We start from the raw sequence: 19,478 nt of genomic DNA on the forward strand, positions 1-19,478 counted from the left end.
GCTCAATAATCCGCCGGAGGGATCTCGACGCCCTCCCGCCTGATGAGCCTCAGGGGGAGCTTCGGCTTCTCCCACAGCATGCCAAAGGTGTTCTCCTGGAACCACTCCTGCTCCGGGTTGACCATCTCCATATCATACGACCAAAGCATCTTGCAGAGGATGAGGCGCATCTCCAGAAGGGCCAAGCTGTTTTTTTACACCGTCAATCAGCAGCTTCAACAATACGAAAGCACATGGAGTGTTAGACTTACTTTCGGCCGAGACACACACGAGAGCCAAGGAGGAAGGGTTGACTAGCGTCTTTCTTATCCGTGCAGTTGGGGTCGATCCATCTCTCGGGCACAAAGTCATCCGGACGATGGAAGTTGAGCTCCGAGTGTGTAGCGGCATAGGATGATGTGTGAACAACAGTCTAGTAGCACGTTTATCAGCAATTTTTCATGAGGGTGTGTGGGGCAGACAGTGGATCAGGGTCATTGATATCGGTGGTATCGTGAGACTTACTCCTTCAGGGACGTATTTGCCATCGATTGTCTCTCCAGGACTGAATCTTGGCATGCCCATTGGGACTGGCGGGTAGATCCTGAGGCCCTCATCGATGACGGCCTTGAGATATGTCAATCGTTCGGTAGCCAGCCCGGTGATCTCGTCATAGCTGTTAAAGGCACCACGAATCTCGTCGACAAGCTTCTTGTAGGTGGTCGGGTTACGGCAGAGGTAGAACGAGGTACCGGAAAGGAAGGTGGCGGTAGTCTCAGAACCGGCAACGCTGGATAGTGCGAAGTGTGGGTCAGCATATACATCATACGTATTGCACTGGTGACTTTTGGCAACAGGACAGGACTCGAAAGGAAAGACATGGAGTGGGAAATCTCTTACATCAGGAGTTGAGAGTTACTCCTCATTTCACCTGGCGTGAACCGTTCCCCAGCGTTGTGTTTGGTGATGAGGACTGTGAGTAAATCCTTCTTGGGGTTCTTCTCTTCGAGACGTCTGAAGGCAAAGAGGGGGAAATCATTAGCACCGCTCAAATTGGATCATTGCTCATGAAGCACGTACTTATTAATCTTGTCCTGGGAGTAGTCCATTTGCTTCTCTCTGGCAATCTTGAGATGTTTTGGCACCAACTGGGGAATGAGTTGGCTGAGAATCCAGTTCTTCTGGAAAGCAAAGATCCATTTCCCTGCCGCCACTCCCTTGGATACGTTGTCCACCCAGAAGTGTGTTTTTCCTACCGACCATCCGTCATGTTAACCACAGCTCCTGCTTCTCGGGTGTCTTTTGGGGGAATGCTAGGAACTATCGACTCACCATCTTCCAAACTTCCAAAGGGATCACCAAAAGCCAAATCGCCAATAATATCAAACGCAACAAATGTATACCACTTGACCATATCGTCACCCTTGGGTTTGGTGATGTGCTTGTTGACCTGCATGATGAACTTGTCGACGAACTGTTGCACGACCGGCTCCTGCTCCGCTAAGGATCTCGCCGAGAAACCATTGCTCAAAAGGCGGCGTAACTTTCCGTGCTTGTGGGGATCCCGCTCACTGAGGATGGAGGGCTCTGTGCCGTCGTTGTAGAAGGAACTCTTGGTGAATGTCTTGCGACCTCCGACATGCCCGTAGATGTCCTTCCAGGAGTTGGCAGAGCTGTAGGATAGCTCGTTGGGGCCGATACGCACAACGGGCCCGTACTTTTCGTGCAGAGACTTGATGAAAAGAGGATAGTTCCCGGCCACCCAAGGAAAGGAAATCCAATGCTGGAGGTATGTCAACACTTGCTACTGAGTATTCGGATATGTCTTATTACCTTTGTGACTGCGGCAAGCTTTGGGCCGGGGTATTGTGAGTTGCCATTGATGAAGAGGTTGTAGAAAGCTTCAACAACGAGGTAAAGCGCACACTATTTTGCCACCGTCAGTGGGTTGCAAATGGTCAATTCATAGCCAATGAACGTACGTATGCTGCTGTCAAAGAGAGCAGGTAGGGATATGTCAAGTAAGGTGTAAACACCTCTAGGCGTGATAGAGTAGAACCCATCTTGGGCAAAAAAATCAGAAATTCCAAAGACTTGATACAACCAGCACTGCTTTCTTTCTCTTTTTCAAGACGGTCAAAGTCGAGAAATGATGTAGTCTTGCTCGGATGATTGCCAAAAAATGAAGCAGACTATGGACGGTCTTTATATTCCAACATTTTTTTGATAGCCACCAGGAATTCCGGGGCAGCAACCTCTTTGATGCAATGATCGTTCGTGACACAATTGGGGGGCGACGATTGTTTCGGATCAATTGTGCTGTGGGGTGCGCGATTATAACGAACTTAACTGAGTATTATTCTCATATACGATATCTGGAAATCCTGAAGAATCTCGTCGTTCCAAATACGGATTGATACAGGACGGAAGCTGGAGTTACCGTTCCGGAATACGTCTACTAGATGGCAGGGCGCAAATAAAGTTGCGGAGCCTAGGTATCTGTGCCTCCACATCTTGCTAACATATTCTCTTGGCGGCACTGTAGATCAGATGCACTTAATTGATCAGCATCAATCACGGAGAACCCAGGTTTGTTGGCTTGGGAGGGGTGGGGAGGGTTGCATACCATGCAGACTCCCAAGCTCTGAGCCACTGAAGCTTTCTATGAGGGGTTTCAACTCTAGGGAGTCCTTGGTAGTGGCGTGGGGATTTTCTTGCGTAAGTTTAGGGGGAGTGGAGGAAGAAAGAAAAAGGGGGGGGGAGGTTGCGGGCGAGGTCGAAGATGTTTGCATATGCCATGTGTAAAAAGCTTGGAATACGAAATATCAATTGCCCTATTGGAGAACGCACCCACTCTGAAGAAACGATTAGTAACACAAATGACACAAAAGGTTAATACCCATATTAAAGTGGTACGGCATTGATCGTGTTTACGAGCTTCTCATCGCTTCCTCTCCGGGAAGATGATAATTCTTCAGCACTCAGGTTAACCTCTGCTGCCGGGACGTCTCATTCACCGACAACCTATGGTATTCGTACTTTGCGAGACGGAAACGTGCATAGATTAAACACCCTTGTACATCCGCAAGTGCCGGAGGAAGGCATCTACATGTATTTACCATGACAGGCATCTGGCCAGGAATTCCGTTGCCAGCCCAGGGAGCTTGAAGAAAAATGTTTTGTTACAAAGTGGTGATGTTTAGCTTTCAGAGCATATATTTATTTGCGCGAGTGATATATATGATGTAGGTACATGCTGTCAGCTTGCAAGGCAATTGTTTCCGTCAGCCCTCGAAATCGCCTTATTATACGTATATTTATTTTTTCTTATTATTTTATTTTTCCAGGCGAGGACCACCCCCGCGCCGCTCAACGGTTGCGCGTTTCGTTTCGTGCGGCCAATGATGCCGATCTCCGTCCATCGCAGATCAGCCGTCCGTTGTTTCCTTTGTTGCAGGCTTTGTTGCTTTTCCTCTCGCTTAGCGGTTGGTGTGTGGCATTGCTACCCCATAAACCGTCGATGCTGACACCCCTAATGTGAGACCGAAAGCCACAGCACAATTGGGTAAGAGATCAACAAAAACCACAAAACCTATTGGCTCTAGCCACCTCTTGGCATTTGCAAAGGGGTGTCAGCATTGTCTCGACGGTTTACGGGATAGTAGAGTAACACCCTGCCTCTGTCTAAGACAGGAGGACCCTGCTGCCAAGGGCGTTGCCAAGCAGTCCCCCAGGTACTCCACTAGATCAGTAAAGACGATAGCTAGTGAGGGTGTGTATATATAGCAGGAGGTGCGTACTGGCAGGAGGACTTGCCCTGGATACATTCGTAGAGTGTGAATGTGTATATACGCATTTATATAGACACGGACATGATATATGTAGGTACAGTCCAGAGGACACTACTTCTGAGCGAGAAGGGTCTAGGGAATCCCGACATGAGCTACTGGGACGGATACAGGTCAATAATAGCAATCGCACTAAATGACGCATTCCGTGTGTTCGGCCTCCTTCGGGCGTAGATGCATGGCTGTAGCATCCAAGATCTTTACGAGGCTTGGTATGCAGGCTATCGATATATATCTGGCAATCATGTGTGATGCAGCCAGCCAGCCAGCCCTATCCCTCTCTTTCCCTCTCCCTCTATAGTCTAGCTACAGATAGGGGTCTCTCTTGAGCTAGCACTCTCCAGCCCTCTCTATTGTTCTCTCTTAGTTTTTCCCTGTTTGAATACATAAATGACACACACATAACTACACGAACACACACAGTAGAGAGCAGATGCCCCCTGACAGTCCCCAGACGTTGAGTTAAGACGCCACCACAGCCGTGACACTCCCGTCCGCTGCACTGTAACAAAACTTGACATTCTTGGTAGCTCGCACAGCAGAGTGCGTAGAAAGTAAAAAAGAAAATAAAGGACGAGAACCGTGTTTAGTGATCACACTCCACCGTTGAAAGCCACTGAGTATATTGATCATCTTCAACATCTGCCTGTAAGCTGCTACTCCTGGAAGAGAGCCGGTCGGCAGTTACGGCGCCGACCACAGACCCTGACCCTGACCATGTATCACCCCACCCACCCCAGACAGTCCCTCCGCAAGAATATTCAGGCGAGAGAAAGAACGTTCCAGTTGGCCTCGTTATCTTATCGTCACGGATGTGATCCGAAAACACATCTCTCCCCAATCGCCGTTAATATAATTATATAATATTATCCGCCCCCTGACAATAGTAGCTAGCTAGTCCTCACCCACCCAGCTTAGCCAAACCTGATTCTAGATACCTTCGTCCCCTTCGCTTTTCTACGTGACTCACTCGTCTTGCGTGGTTGGCTGGCTGCTTCGCAAGGCGTTTGATGGGCCGGATGCATATATATATATCGGGGGGAAGGCGGTTAACTTGCTCGAGATTAGATAATCTATCACAATTGTTAGGTGATCAAGTTTTGTTCCAAGCTTTCCTCTACTTACGTAACCGGTCGAATCCGCGGCCCCAGCTCGGGCCATAATCAATGGGAGAGATCGAGGACAGCATTTGAAGTAATGTCCTACAACTAACTCCCCTTTGATCCCTCTTTGCTCATCAATTCATCCGGATAAGCGGCTGTCTGCCAATCCTTTAGACTGGTTCGGGGTACAATATGTCTCTCTGTTATATGTGCAGAATCTACGGCCATCTCGCTCGCTAGGGAGGGTGGAGGTGGGCCAATGATAAGCAGCGTAGTTGATTATCACAAGCTCGGAGTTTGACAATACGAAGCCTAAGTGTCTCAATCTATCTTTCTGTGGTACCGTGGGGTTATACATGATAATATGATACAGCCCTGATTGAATATATGTATACGCTGTTTAGTCAAATCATGGCATATCACTCGCTAACCTGCTCGGGAATGGAAGGACTTAACGCTGTTTTCTGAGTCATGCCCAGCACTGCAATAATGGCCACGAATAGGCGGACAGTTTATGTCTCCGTACGTACACACACATGTTCTGTGCACGCCCCGACATGCGGTGTTTTCCCTTCATGGCGTAAATATCCTTACCGCGCGCGCACAAGCCTAAAAATTTCTTCCAGCAGTCACTCGCCCCAAGAGCTTATATGTCTCGTGTTCCCCGTTGAGCGCCCACGGCCGGGCTGTTTGTGACTCATGGTGCAACCTTGGCGGGAAAGAACGTCCATCGGGGAGATGTTTCTTCATGAGCTTGGGGAACAAGTACTGTACTAGGTACCTTTAATTTGGTTCCGATATTCCGTTGCGCTGACGCGGAGGAAACACAGACCAAGACAGGCGAGACGGCGAACCTAGCTAAACGGGCAATCAAATCTAAAGAAGCCAAGTTACGGGATCCGGAAACCTCTCTGAGTGATCATGAAGATCTTACTTGCAGCTGAGTCGGCCTCATGACAAATACTCGAGCAGTCCCGGAGTTGTGGGCGACACACCCGTACCCGCATATACGCAGCAGCAAGCCAGCTAAACGTTCTCCTTCAGAAAATAAGAAAAGACTCTACTTGTAGCGAGACATTGTACATAAGTATAGTCCTGAGATCTTTCCTGTCCCTGGCAAGTTAACAACGAATGGGAGTGCGCCAGAAACATGACAGTATCCACAGAGACAATGTTTGAAGGCCAAACCTTCAGCCTGCTGAATCTTTCTCCTTTCTCGTAGTTCACCGCGACAATAGTTAAAAGACCGAAAGACAGTACGTGAGACCCTGTTACTAAACACTCAACCAATTAGATCTGGCAGTAGTCCTTAATTCCACCATCCGGTCGCTCCTCCTGCTGAACTGTTTCAACAGGCAGTACTACTTACAATATATGGCACGTGGCACGGGAAACACCCAGCCGGAACAACGCCCGAAAACCGTTTTAATTTGCACGAGGACTCAATTCCCAATTCCAGACATAGGCCGCGGCGATTCAAAAAAATGACGTCGGTAAAGATGGCGCTCCTAGCTAAGTATGTACTTGGTACCGGTACTTCACCAGCTGTCACCCGGTTATAACTAGTAGATCCTCTTATCTCTCTTATCAAATAATAGATCTTCCACACAGATTTAGTTCCTCTATTATACGGTGGTCAGCTCGCCAGACGAAGGGATACGCCGCACACCCGTTCCTTGAAAGTAGAGTAGTAACAAAAGTTTGCTTTTTGGGGGTGGTCAGCATTTGTTGCCAGACAAAGGGATACGCGCATGACCGCTGCTGTATATACTTGACACCGTCAATATGCGCAAATAGAGAGTTTGCGCTGCAGACCCAGGTGGGTGCCAAGTGCCGAATTTGTCGAGTCCGACCCAGTTGCTGTCCAGAGTTTGCGGGCGTTGTTGAACAGAATGGGTGTCTCGGCGCCTCGGCGTGGGGATATGGTGTTCTGGGAGCGAATCCTCAGCCCGTAGTAGCCCAGCAAACCCTCAGCCCGTAGTAATCCAGCGAACCCTCAGTCCGTAGTACAGTGAATTCCACAATCGTTCTTCAGTTACCGGCGATGCTCACAGCCAAATATATTATTATCCGTCGCATGAGTAGGGTGGAGAGACTGCAAAGGCTGCGGTTAGCGGTGTACAGCCGCATTTGAAAAGACTTGGCACCCTCCCTTATTGCGCCCGCGCGACCCCGTTAGCTTGTGAAAAACTATGGCGCCCCCGCACACCCAGGTCAATGATAGAAGCAACCGCAATAGAGATATAGCAGCTCTCACTGACTATGGCCTCGGATACAAGAGGATTGCAAAGCAGATAGGCATAAATCCTTCCACAGTTAGAAATGTTGTTAAGAGATACAAAAAGCGGGATCATGTTCTTGATGCGCCCAGAATCGGTAGACCTTCAAAAATTACAAAAGAAGTTCGGAGCCTAGTCAATTCAGTTACCCTTGATAATCCTCGAGCATCTCTCAACCAATTGACTAAATTGGTCCGACCTGATCTGGACATTGGCCGCTCAACAGTTGATAAAGTTATAAAAGAGCTGGGTTTTAAGTTAATTGTTCCAAGAAAGAAACCCTGGTTCCGCAAAGACTAACAGAGAAAGAGATTAGAGTGGTGTAAGCTACGGAAAGCTTGAGGGAAAGCAAAATGGAGAAAGGTCGTTTGGTTGGATGAAGCAATATTTGACTACGTTGCATATCAGCCAGGTCGGAAAGTCAGAGTTAAGCCTGGCGAAGAGTTATTGGACCAGAATTTAGCTGCCAGCTTTAAATCAGGACGGATTTCGGTCGGCTGTTGGGCAGCATATACTCATGGGAAACGGTCCCCACTTGTTCGAATTCGACGATGTGGTCCAGATGAAAGAGTCACAAAAAAGGATAGACTAGGCTTGAATGGGAGTCAATATGCCAAAGAAATATGCGAGCCATACCTGTTACCATTTCTACAATCACTAGATCAACCTGTAACGGGGGTCCTTTCTAAGAGAAATAGATTTGTATAGAATAGAGACGGCCGTGCAAGATAGACAATCAGGTTGCAGATTATTCAAAGATTCTATCGCTAGAACTCAATAATCTTTAAGGGCTCTGCTACCGATAAAAACTTGGTTTTCTTTCTGATGAAGACTGGGGAGAACAGGACTGAAGGGCGAGAATGAACCTGAGTACTTATACTCCGAAGGCCTCTGTTCTCTGCTCCTAACTCCTTTACTAAGTTCCGGTGGGCCTTCCCTCAGTACCGGAAACAATACCTCCGCTACCCCGCTTTTCTCTAAGCGTCAGCAGGTGTTTCCGATACCCAAGGCAACCGCCCTTAGTCAAAGCCTTTGTAACACCTGCAGCCTTGGTTGCCACACAACCAAGGACCTGCATGAATGAGCTGCCGCTCAGGTGTAAGCTTAATCATTGCTGTAGAGCTTTCGCTTATTGTAGACTTCCCTAGCATAGTCCCTGCTCTTCGGCGGACCTACAATGCTCAGAGGATATAGAGGATCACCGGGCAATCAGAGCTTCACTCTGGCCGGTCTTCTAGTCACTGGCGAGGCATAGACTCGTCAGTCATTGCTCCCATGAATAGATCCCCTTCCTAGCGCCCGGAATGTAGTTACTCTAACAGCTGGTAGCTAACCACACTGCCGGTACTTGCATATCACCGTGCAACTGGCTTCTAACAATAACTCTCAACATGTAACCGGGCCCTGTGTGTACTCATACACCAGACAGTTGAAATGGCTCCGTTACACAACCTATCGAAGAGATCAAAGTGGTAGAAGACAAAGGACCATATCATTTCGGGCCATTAAATATTACTCTCAACTATACCTACGGTATCAACAAAATGCATACCCCAGCAAACTCTCCGGACCTAAATCCTATTGAGAATGTCTGGCATATTTTCAAAGCTAAACTCCGGAAAAGATTTACAAACAAAGAGAGAAAACCTCATAGTGCAGACCAGCTATGGGGGGCGATGCAGGAGGAATGGGGAACAATGGATCAAGAGGCTATGGATAGATTGATAGATACTATGCCTGAACGCATTGCAACTATAATTTCTGTACAAGGCGGTCACTCAAAGTGGTAAAACCCTCTTATTCAACCTGTATCGACATGTATCATTCCCTTTTTCTCTATATATCTATTTCATTATATTACGGCCTCGAGACCCATATGCGAAAGGGTGCCAAGACTTTTCAAACGCGGCTGTACAGAACAAATACTGTGAAGAGAGGGGTGGGGAGGATAGAAGGTCGGATTGACCTAGATACAATTCCAGAAGACGGCTGAAGGCCTCAGTTCCGGTAGGAACCCGCTGATGTACCAGTATCAATATCAGTAACAGAGCGTCACGCTGACTGGTATAGGTTTACCCGCGCCGATATTGACCAACTTGTGTTGGCGTTAAGGCTTCCAGGCATTATAAGAGCGGACAATGGGATAGTTGAAGATTCTCGTACAGCTATCTGTATGCTGTTAGCATGGCTTGCATATCCAAATCGCTTGTCCGACCTATGGCTCAAATATGGTTGGAGTCCTGAAAGAGTTTCCTGTATATCCTCAACTGTTCAACTGTTCATACATGATCGATGGTATCACCTACTCGAATTTGATCATGTCCGCCTGACACCATTGAAGTTGGAGGAGTATGCAAGAGCAATACACTCAAAAGGGGCCCCTCTGAGAACTATTTAGGGATGTATAAATGGTACTGTACGTGGACTAGCAAGACCGATAATACATCAGAGGATGTGCTATAATGGTTGGGAATGGAAACACTGTCTCAAATATCATGCTGTCGTAACACCTGATGGCTTAACTAGCAATCTTTTTGGTACAGTCGATGGCCGGCAGAACGATTCTTTCCTCTTGGACGACTCAAGATTGCTTCAAAATCTTGAAAGTCATGCAAATACTATCAACGGTACACAACTGCAACTCTACGGAGACTCTACCTACAGTATCAACAGGTATCTGTTATCACCGTATCAAGGAGCATATATAAATGCAGATCAGAGAGCATGGAATAAGTCAATATCGAAAGTCAGAATTGTTGTTGAATGGGTGTTGAAAGAGGTGGTTACTCTTTTTGCATTTCTGGATTACAATTAAAATCAAAAGCATTTGTTACAACCAGTGGGGATATAATTTAGAGTAGCTGCACTCTTACACAACGCACATGTTATCCTTCATTGTCTACAGATTGAATAATATTTTGATGTAAATAGATATGGTGTTGAGGAAGAGTGCATGGAGGAGCATTTAGTTGAGCCAGCAACGTTAGATAGCTATTTTCATGATTGACTATTACTACCGCCACCTAAACTATGGGAAAGAACTCTCATCATATCCAAGTATTCTTCTCTCCTAGCTAACCGGTACTCTTTCAACTCATCTGCAAGTGACTTCAGCCCCGAAACAAGCTCTGAGTGATGTCTATCTTCAACCTCTTGCAAATGTTGCAAAACAGTAGAATCATCGTCCCTATTGAACTGGTCTAACACCTCATCGATCTTAATTGCTGCTTTATTCTTCCTTTTTTTTTTTTAGACAATCACTTTCCATCTCACTACCTGAGTCCCCCCCTACCCAGATCTCATCCCTTTTCCTAAGCAAACCACGAAGAGAAGCATCTTTCACTACCTGGCCATCCTCCTCTAAAGCTCTTGCTTCGGTTACTGCCTCTTGGCGAACAGAGAGATCAGTACTACCTTGATCCAACCTAATTACCAATTCATCCATATACTGGATAAACCGGTCCACTTCTTCATTTACCCCAATCTTCTGCAGCAACCTGGACTGCTCAGTCTTGTACAGCATGACAAGCTTCTTCATGCGAGCCCTGCAGGTGTCTGCAGTTCTTCTAATCAGGGTGTTGAGTTCTAACAGGTGAAGGGATACCTCCAACCATTTCTCTAGTATACAGCCTCGAATACAATTGATCGGGTCATCTGCTAAGACATGCCGAGCCAATGCACGATCCCTTCAAGGTTCCCAATTCGCTGCTTTGCCTCCAGCCCTTCCTGCCTCGGGCGAAATCAATTTTTGAACCAGTTGAACGGCAGCGGCCTCAACAGGTGCGGATTGAACAGGCGTGGCTGCTGGAGGCGCGGCTTGCAGAGGTGCGGCTTGGAAAACACTCGGTGGTGTACTGAAGCAGTCATCAAGTTGGAACTGGTACAGACCCGGAATTTGACTATCACAGGCATTAGAGTTCTGGAAATCTGACATTCAGTAAGTGCGGGTTCATGATAGAGTATCTGGATACATGTACTTACGCATTCAGTAAAAGGTTGTGAGAAATAACCCCATTGCAACGTATGCTCAACCCCACCCTTCCTATTAGCTGGTCTGTCCAGGTCGGAAAAGTCAGGTTTTGAAACCACAGCAGGTCGCATGAAGCTCCAGGTCCACCAAAATTGGACGAACCAGGGTTTGACTGTGGCTGCACAGCGCCCTGGGTCTGCATCGCAAACTCTCTAATGAAAATATCTTGTGCTGCCATCATTTTTGTCGACATCATGACTATTGCTTAATCTCAACCCTAACCCTCAGCACGTGACAGAATAATATCTTGCCTTTGTGATCATTGACCACCAACTGGTCAAGACCATGTCCCGAGCCTATACCAAGGAAGCGAGCCCTACAACCTTATATTCTGACAAAATTGAACCGACTTGATCCTATCTCGCGTTTTTATTCGATCTGGCTCACCATACACACGGTGACCCGCGGGGGAGGCGAGCCCTGCTAGTGGTCAGGGTTAGGGTTATGAGTACAGAGACAATATACTGTTTTACCTCGTTCAAGATTTAGAGAGTCGTGGTGTCGATTAGGTTTTCTATTTTAATGTTTTTTGCCGAGATATTGACCAACAAACATGTCGAACGGAGATATATGAGATTGCCTATTTCTGTGCCAAGTCCGAGCAAAATTTAAATTAGCGATGGACAATAAAGAAAAATACGATACTTGATCATGATCAGCACAACCTAGCTGTCTTTTTTTTTTAACAATTAAAACGTTAGGTTTATATCTGAAGCAAAGTCTCGCCATAAGATGAGGCATGCTCTGGGGCAGTATGCATTTACGTGTGGTTTAGGATGGGCTTAATAAAAGGATAAGAAGGGATTTAGTATTCCTCGTCTTAATTCTCCTACCTTCACGGTCATACTCACTGCTCTTTCTCCCATCTTTCTACTATTCTTCATGGCTGTCTCGACTTGTGGATTCCCGTCCTAGTGATAAATTAACAAGCAACCATCCGTTGACGAATCAGTAGCTAACCGCTGTTGGTACGAATGAAAATGATGATTTATTAGATACAGCAACAGTTCCGGCAAGGTAAGCCTGCCCTTGAGGAGGAGGACTACACCTCTCTTTCCGTTCCTATCAATGATCAACGAATCATGATCTATCAACCACGCCTTGTACCACTTGAGTTTCTGTTGATAAGTTTAGAAGGTTTACCCTAAAGGTTTGCGCTTGATGGGACTCAGTTCCTGGCCAATTCAAGCGACCTCATTCTTGCCCTACCAATATAATTAGCTACATAAAATATCACTCGTTTTCGAAACGTGTCGGTATTACCTTTTATGTGTTTTGCCTTGTTTTCTCTTTCCATAGTAACCGTTCTAGCTGATCAACTGTCTACGTATAGTTCTCTCAGACTCTAGTAAGATCTAAATCATGAAAGCATTCCTCCACCGCGTAATTAAATAGAATTGCTTATCTTCACGTTTTGTAATAGTTGAGTAATTCCTAACTGTCCATAGGATTGGGTGATAAGCCCAGTCTTTATACACATTAGTACAACTAGTAGTTGCGCTGTCACTAATTTTGGTAGCTTTAGCTAGCTTAGTCATCTGGGTTAGGGGTTTCTGAGCGGATATGTATATACATGGTAGCCGACCTAATCCGTCAATTTCAAACAAGTGCGCAATTTTTGGCCCGTTTAGTAAGGACAGGTTTACTGAGGAGGTTTATCTACACCTCCCAGTGCGATAAATGTATCATGAGCAATATGACCAAACCTTGACTATACTTTCCCTTTAAGTGGGTAAAAGCAGCATGAATTAAAAAAAAAAAATTTAGTGTACATGAGTTAAGAATATGCAATCGCGCCCCAGGCTTCATATTTATAATTTGGTGTATAAAAAACAGAGAAAGAAAGAAAAATTGACTATATGTAGTATATAACATTCGGTCTACTCCCTTTGTTTGCCCCTTCTCCGGCTCATCTTCTCATGAAACTTCACTCTCCTTACTGTATCCGGTTGCAAGGGCCCGAGCGCTTGCTGACTTAACGTCACCAACTTAGAACTGTTCAACTCAGCCTGCGCCCAGTTTTTCTGATCAGAGTACACATAGCAGAGGAGCTCAAGTACGCGTATAGTTTTTAAATGGTCCCTCCTCAACATGATTTCACTATCCTTCAACACTCGCAACAAAAGCCCCTCGGCCTCCTTCAAATTCCCACAGAATCTTTGTGTCTCCGCAAGCTTGACGTTGTGAATCAATATTTCCATAGGATCCTCAACGCGCTTCCCCAGTTCAGCAATCCTGTCCAACGCTTCATGAGCATCATCATCCAGGCCGAGCTTAACTAAGACCCGTGCCCAGTTGCTTAATTGTGTGACATAAGAGCATCCTTTGATATCCGAGATCTGTTCTTGAATCCTGATAAGCTTGCGTAGAAGACTCTCTGCTGATCTCAGGTCTTTCATGTTAATGAATACTACAGATAGGGCGTTCATTGCTTGGAGGGTCAGGGAGTCCTGGTTTCCAAGGATGTCTTTTAGGATAGGGAATACATTTCCCAGAATCCTTCTAGATTGCTCATTCGCCCCAACCCTCCTAGCAGCATCAGCGATCACCACTGCTGCATTCAGAGACTTCTTGTGCCAGATGGAACCTCCAGAATCTTTATAACGTAGAATCGTCTCGGCGAGAGCTCCAAGATACGGGATAGACAGTCTTGCAAACTCCCAGTCCTCTTTCGATGGAGTATGACCAAGGAATATCGAGTCGCCCACCTGCACCATCATCCTCTGTACAAGGGGAAGGCGCCGAGGGAGCCGATTTCGAACCCACAACCAGTTATGGATGGTTGCTTCTATCGAGATACGTTTGGATCGATGATTCTGTGATACAAGCCCATAATGTGACAATTTAACAATAGAGGAATTAATTCCTGCAGTTAAGAAATTAGTAAATTGTATCATATGACGCGGAAAGAGAGACCAGGGAACCCCGAGGAATTGAGATGAGATGAGGGAGGCTCTTACTCTCTTGAGGGCTCTTGAGGAAATGAGATAATATATCTAGCGCGATATTGCTGCTGCCCATAAAGGAGCAGAAAAGCAACAATTTGTCATCTTCGACAGAGAGTGCTTGCAATGATATCTCGAAAGGTATGATTTCTGCATATTCAGTTTCGTCTGTCCCATGCTCTGAATCCTGCGCAAGTTTCCGGCCTGTTTGGGCGTAGAGTTTCCGATAATCTGCGAGTGACATGGAGTGGATCATTAAATATGCTTTCACCGCTTGTTGAGCTAGAGGTGATAAACCAGGCCTATTGCCATCGTCCTTTACCATGTGAGACACTTCTATATCGTTAAAACTGTTCCCAATACGATGAGATAGACGGACATACTTGGATCGGAGGTTAGGTTCATATCTAAAGCGATATCGCTATTGGTATACACGCTTATATCAGTGATTTCACACCCGCTCATGTTATTGCTTACTCTGGAACCTTCTCCAGTAGCCTGGCTCTGGAAAAAACTGTCTTCCATGGGATATTCAGGGCAAGTCGTGCTGGAAATCGCGCTTACGAATGTTGGTTCGGCGGAGCGATGGTCATGGGATGACAATGTGCTTAAGATCTGAGCTGTCGGCTCTACCACCACCGGGTCACAATTATAACCCACAGGGCCAACACTGGAGGCAACACTGCCCTCGTTAGAGGAGGTATTTTCACTGAGGTCTATGGTATCAAGTGATGTTTGGCACATCAGCCGGGGCCTTCGGGTAGTAGAGCGAAGAGTCCGTTGATTCGAGCAGGTTCTTGAGGGCTCCTGGCGGGCACGACGACTAGTTACTTTCGCGATCCCCCATTTCTTCAGGTATTTTTGGTATGTACGCTCCCTAATTTGCGAAGGAAACAGTATTAGTCATTATTAATCGCCCAAGGGAGGAAGTGGTGGTGGTGGTAAAAGAGGGTGGAGGGGGGGGGAGCGTTCGAGGAATTAATTACTTTGCGCCATTCATATCCGGAAACTCTTTGTTGACAATAGCCATGACATCTCTAAGAGTTTTGTTTTGCCTACCATAGAGCTCCCGGATCAGCGCTTCCACCTCAGCTCCCCAAGGATAGGTCATGTTTAGTATTGTCTGTATTGTCGGATCTGGGGTGGAGTTTTCGTCCGTAGTTTGTAGTTCTTATATACTAGCTATAGCGGTGGGTCAGTACTGGTGAGGGGCGGAGGAATATCGGGAAAGAGGAGGGTACGTTGAGTCGAAGGAATTGAAGCGTGAGAGTTGAGAGGGATGAGTGGCGGGAGAGATCGATCAAGGACGGGATCGACAGTATCAAAGAGAAACTAGCTATCTCAAGCTATCTCAAGCTATCTCAAGCTCACGGGGGATTGATACATTGATTGATTGAGCATCTTTCGATACCATTGAGTCGAGAGTATTCCAGATGATCTATGTCGCCATGGCATACATAGCTACATGTACATCATACATACACAGCTAGTCCTGCGCTTCCTTGAAAAGTGCGACGCCCTTTTGTGCAACCACCCGAGGAAGCCTACGAGCCTCACTTTTGGCGCGCCCATTTGTGTAACCGCCATTCTACGCCACGCGACACATGTGAATATGTGTACCATATCGTTTCAGGTACTGTTCAGAGGACGTTCCCTTCGGTGACCATGATATGATCGAAGACAAAGAAATTCCCTGCAATGGCCTGTGTCCTCATTATTATCCTTGTTGACTCTGCAGAATAATGCCCCGAAGGCCAGCGGTGTTGGGTCCCTTTGAAATCTTCTCATGGAAAGCTTAAAGCCTCATACTCAACTCGAATAAGATTCGAATTCACATGTATTCCTCAAGCAAAACATTGATCTGAAGTTTGCCTTGTTAACGTACGTGAACGCCCAAGGCTGGTAAACAGCTCCGAGCTGACGCTGGTTCTAATGCAAAATCACGTACTCCTCTACAGTACTAAAGTCCCAGCAAGAACCACGATAAACGATGCTGAACAGGAGTCATTCACTTCATACATGTCATGGGATGATCATTGGCCATGGTCTAATAATATATATATATATTCTTATGAACGGAAAAGAAAAAGAAAAAAAAAAAAGGGCCTGTGCATACATTCGGACTTGGGACCCTGGTAATTAAGACGCTTCCATTGAAGGCTCAATAATCTTACTGGTGAAATCGAATTCTACGTATGGTATGAGGCACGAGGGAACCTGTTAAAGCTAATTAGCTCATAGTATTGTGCAATTGGGGTGGTTTCGAATTCGTGATAGCAGAGCCATACATATACGTGTACTGCATCATATCCGGATCCACCCTGAAGATGTTTTTTAGGCTTACACGATTCTACCGAAGTGCTGTGTGAGAGATTAGTACCCTTAATGGAGCTCTAGATGTAAGTAGTCTGACACCTATCGCTAAGATAGTTTGGATCAATCTACTAGCCATATGAGCAAGGCAGCAGAGATATATCTCGAATTCGTTTTACTGCGTAAAGGGTGCATGCTAGCTTATCTCCTCAGTCAGTAGTAATGGATCTATCTTTAACAAATAATAGTAGTAAATATGCTGTCCCGAATTAGTACCTGCCCAAACTACGAACACGTAACTATATCTCCACAGATATGTAGATATATTCAATTCAATTGCTTCAATAAAAAGATAATATTAGATATCTTCATGGCCGGCGGGGTCGGTGTTTGAAAGATAGGCTTGGGAATAATTTCCGGGAGATCTGTGTGAAAATGTGAGTTGTAGATATAGATGGTATAACCGTTATCAATAATTACATGCATCACAACGATTAAATAAAAAAAAAATAACTAAAGAGTTGACTCGACTAATCATACCTCAGTGCACACAATTAATGAATTATCAATCGATCAATCAAATCTCGGTATCGAAGGGATTGCTGGTGCTAGCGTATTATAGCTACATGAAGTTTCCAAGGTTGCCCCCAATACCCTGGTAGGATCTACCGCCCTTCCGTTCGAATTCCACTACAGAAGAAAAAAAAAAGAAAAAAACTAGGTTTTCAGGGATCGAGCACACTTTTAGTCCTGTGCAGGATCGAGGGCGGTCATCATTCTGGAACCGCCCTTCAAGAAAGCACGTGGGAACAGCACAAGACCGTAGGCCTAGAAATGGAAAAGCCCTTACTCGAGCACTCGTTGCTCTCTTGACCATTCATAACCCACCACTATATCTCAAATTACATTATATAAAACCAGTCAAAACTCCACCATAGTTATCGATATCGCTTTTCCCAACATCGGTTGAACCAATACTCATAGGTCCATACATTTTATACTTTAACACGACTTAAGCTAGACATTCCCCTCGCTATCGACTCTTACAATGCCACCTTCTGTATACAATTCCACTTCTGTGCTCAGTAACGATAGTCACTCTTCGGACCAGATGTAAGTATATTATATTGAAATTCCCTCGAAACCTCGTTGCCTATGTATTACTCTACTGGAAGTAATGCTAGTATACATCTATATTCTTGGCATCAGTTTCTGATTTTTATTTTATCAAATACCTTACCGTCGAAACGGGTAAAATAATAAGGCTGATTTTGAGCTCTAAGACAGGGCTCTTCTACTGTTACTAGTATGTCTTCGCGATCGGCTGCTGAGCACCTCAATATCTACGAATATCAGATTACCGAGGCGTCGATGCCAACGCTTTCTGCTTCTAGCTCACCCGCAATGCGTGGAGATAGCTTAGCTGATAGCCTAGCTGATAGCTATAGCTCCAGCAGAGATTTGGAAGATCTTGTAATCTCGAGGGTGAATACACCATCCTATCCCACGAATCAGTCAATGGAGCAGGAGGATGAGGAGTTTGTACCGGAAACATCCGAATGGAACGAGCTTCTGGACGCTCTTCAAGTTGAAAGGAGGAGAGTGACAATGTTTCACTCGATGAGCCCGATCGAAAGATTCCTGTCAGGTGAGAGAGTTGAAGATTGTTCGGTAGAGTTGCGAGTCTGGGGGGCTGAAGAGCACCCTAAACAATAACGACCGGAAGAAGATTCGGCGCTTCTTAAGTATGGTAAAACTAGCCTATTATCTGAGTCGAGGTTCAACAAGTGCCGTGTATGAGTAGGTATGTGTTTGATCAGATAGGAAGCAAGCTAGGGATGAGTGCTTTTTTGTTATTGTTGTCAGTGTCAGTTTTCCAAATATTCTCACCTCTTTGATTTTCTTCCTTTGAGTTTCCGTTGTTATCTCTTTCTTTTGTCACAGTTTATGTTATCTTTCTCTAAGCTCTTTCTTTTGTTACAATTTCCGGTCATTCTCATATGTAGGTACTTTCCTATCTATTTTCATAACACTACAAAGCTAGTTAGCAAGTTTACAAGAAGAAAAAAATTAGGTATCAAGATCAATTATTTAGCATTACCCCATACCTATATTCCTTTTTGGAGTAATATCCTATTAGAAAATACTATGACGGAAGGAATGGGTTAGGGTTATAGCATCTATATATGGTGATCCACCTAGAGTTTGTACTGTATCTACTGTCGGGTTACAAACATAACTCCGCACCCAATTACGGCAACCAAATAACGACCATCACAAGTGAGTATATTTCAACAATCACAATAGATATGAAAAAGGTAATTGTATATCCATGAAGGTTATAGGGAGCCATATTGGAACTAGTGCGCTTGCCCGTGGTTTGAATGAAGTGGATTGGTCATGAACTTTGGTTGCTATGTGGCCGGGGTGCGTAGTTATTTTTTTGTAACTTGGCAAAATAACAACGCCATGACACACGAGCTTAACTACGCCACAACGGCAGCTACAGCAAAGGCGAGACCATACCTTGGTTAGACCTCCCCCCCCCCCCCCCCCAAACCTCCTCTTTCTCACCTTCTCATCAGCCTTCCATCAATGGAAATATACACAACACGCCCTCGAATTAATTCAGATTTCAATTACGGAACTTCTCTGCCATGTCTGAGTATGTATACCGATATTTCCTGAATCCCACCCCCCGCTCCATGAAATAATTTCATACGACCCCCTGCCCTCCTCCAGGAACGCACCGCACAATGAAAGTTAATCGGATCAAGACTGTGAGTATTTCCAAAATATAGTTACATATTGCAAAGACCCTATACACCTAAAAATTGATGTCATGCTTTAGGTGTAGCTCTTATGGATTTGCGGCCGGGGGTCAGCCGCTCTTCACGACAAACTTCAATGAGTAAACTACATACGTATATACGTATTAAGCGATTGTCCCTGCGAAAATCACCAAAAACATTACACCCGTC

At 45.6% G+C, this 19,478-nt stretch overlaps 5 protein-coding genes across 5 annotated transcripts; 2 read left to right on the forward strand and 3 right to left on the reverse strand.

Moving 5' to 3' along the window:
• Window positions 1-2: 2 nt before the first annotated feature.
• Window positions 3-2,042, reverse strand: H6S33_000010 (uncharacterized protein; the record flags this gene model as incomplete). Its single annotated transcript, XM_044831440.1, has 8 exons — window positions 3-186; window positions 252-412; window positions 505-769; window positions 880-993; window positions 1,060-1,231; window positions 1,312-1,762; window positions 1,813-1,905; window positions 1,962-2,042. The coding sequence occupies 8 exons, from the start codon at window positions 2,040-2,042 to the stop codon at window positions 3-5; spliced, it is 1,521 nt and encodes a 506-aa protein (XP_044699569.1).
• Window positions 2,043-8,753: 6,711 nt separating this feature from the next.
• Window positions 8,754-8,999, forward strand: H6S33_000011 (uncharacterized protein; the record flags this gene model as incomplete). The annotated part of the gene is made up of 1 exon (XM_044831451.1): window positions 8,754-8,999. The coding sequence occupies one exon, from the start codon at window positions 8,754-8,756 to the stop codon at window positions 8,997-8,999; it is 246 nt and encodes an 81-aa protein (XP_044699570.1).
• Window positions 9,000-10,897: 1,898 nt separating this feature from the next.
• Window positions 10,898-11,432, reverse strand: H6S33_000012 (uncharacterized protein; the record flags this gene model as incomplete). Its single annotated transcript, XM_044831462.1, has 3 exons — window positions 10,898-11,108; window positions 11,191-11,263; window positions 11,342-11,432. 3 exons carry the CDS (start codon window positions 11,430-11,432, stop codon window positions 10,898-10,900), a joined length of 375 nt encoding a protein of 124 aa, XP_044699571.1.
• A 1,687-nt stretch (window positions 11,433-13,119) lies between these two features.
• On the reverse strand, window positions 13,120-15,295 carry H6S33_000013 (uncharacterized protein; the record flags this gene model as incomplete). Its single annotated transcript, XM_044831473.1, has 4 exons — window positions 13,120-14,105; window positions 14,200-14,520; window positions 14,568-15,061; window positions 15,171-15,295. The coding sequence occupies 4 exons, from the start codon at window positions 15,293-15,295 to the stop codon at window positions 13,120-13,122; spliced, it is 1,926 nt and encodes a 641-aa protein (XP_044699572.1).
• A 2,250-nt stretch (window positions 15,296-17,545) lies between these two features.
• H6S33_000014 (uncharacterized protein) lies at window positions 17,546-18,213 on the forward strand (the record flags this gene model as incomplete). The annotated part of the gene is made up of 2 exons (XM_044831484.1): window positions 17,546-17,610; window positions 17,946-18,213. The coding sequence occupies 2 exons, from the start codon at window positions 17,546-17,548 to the stop codon at window positions 18,211-18,213; spliced, it is 333 nt and encodes a 110-aa protein (XP_044699573.1).
• Window positions 18,214-19,478: the final 1,265 nt, after the last annotated feature.

This window comes from Morchella sextelata (genome assembly GCF_020137385.1).
Source record: "Morchella sextelata strain SCLS chromosome Unknown scls_1, whole genome shotgun sequence".
Taxonomy (NCBI): domain Eukaryota; kingdom Fungi; phylum Ascomycota; class Pezizomycetes; order Pezizales; family Morchellaceae; genus Morchella; species Morchella sextelata.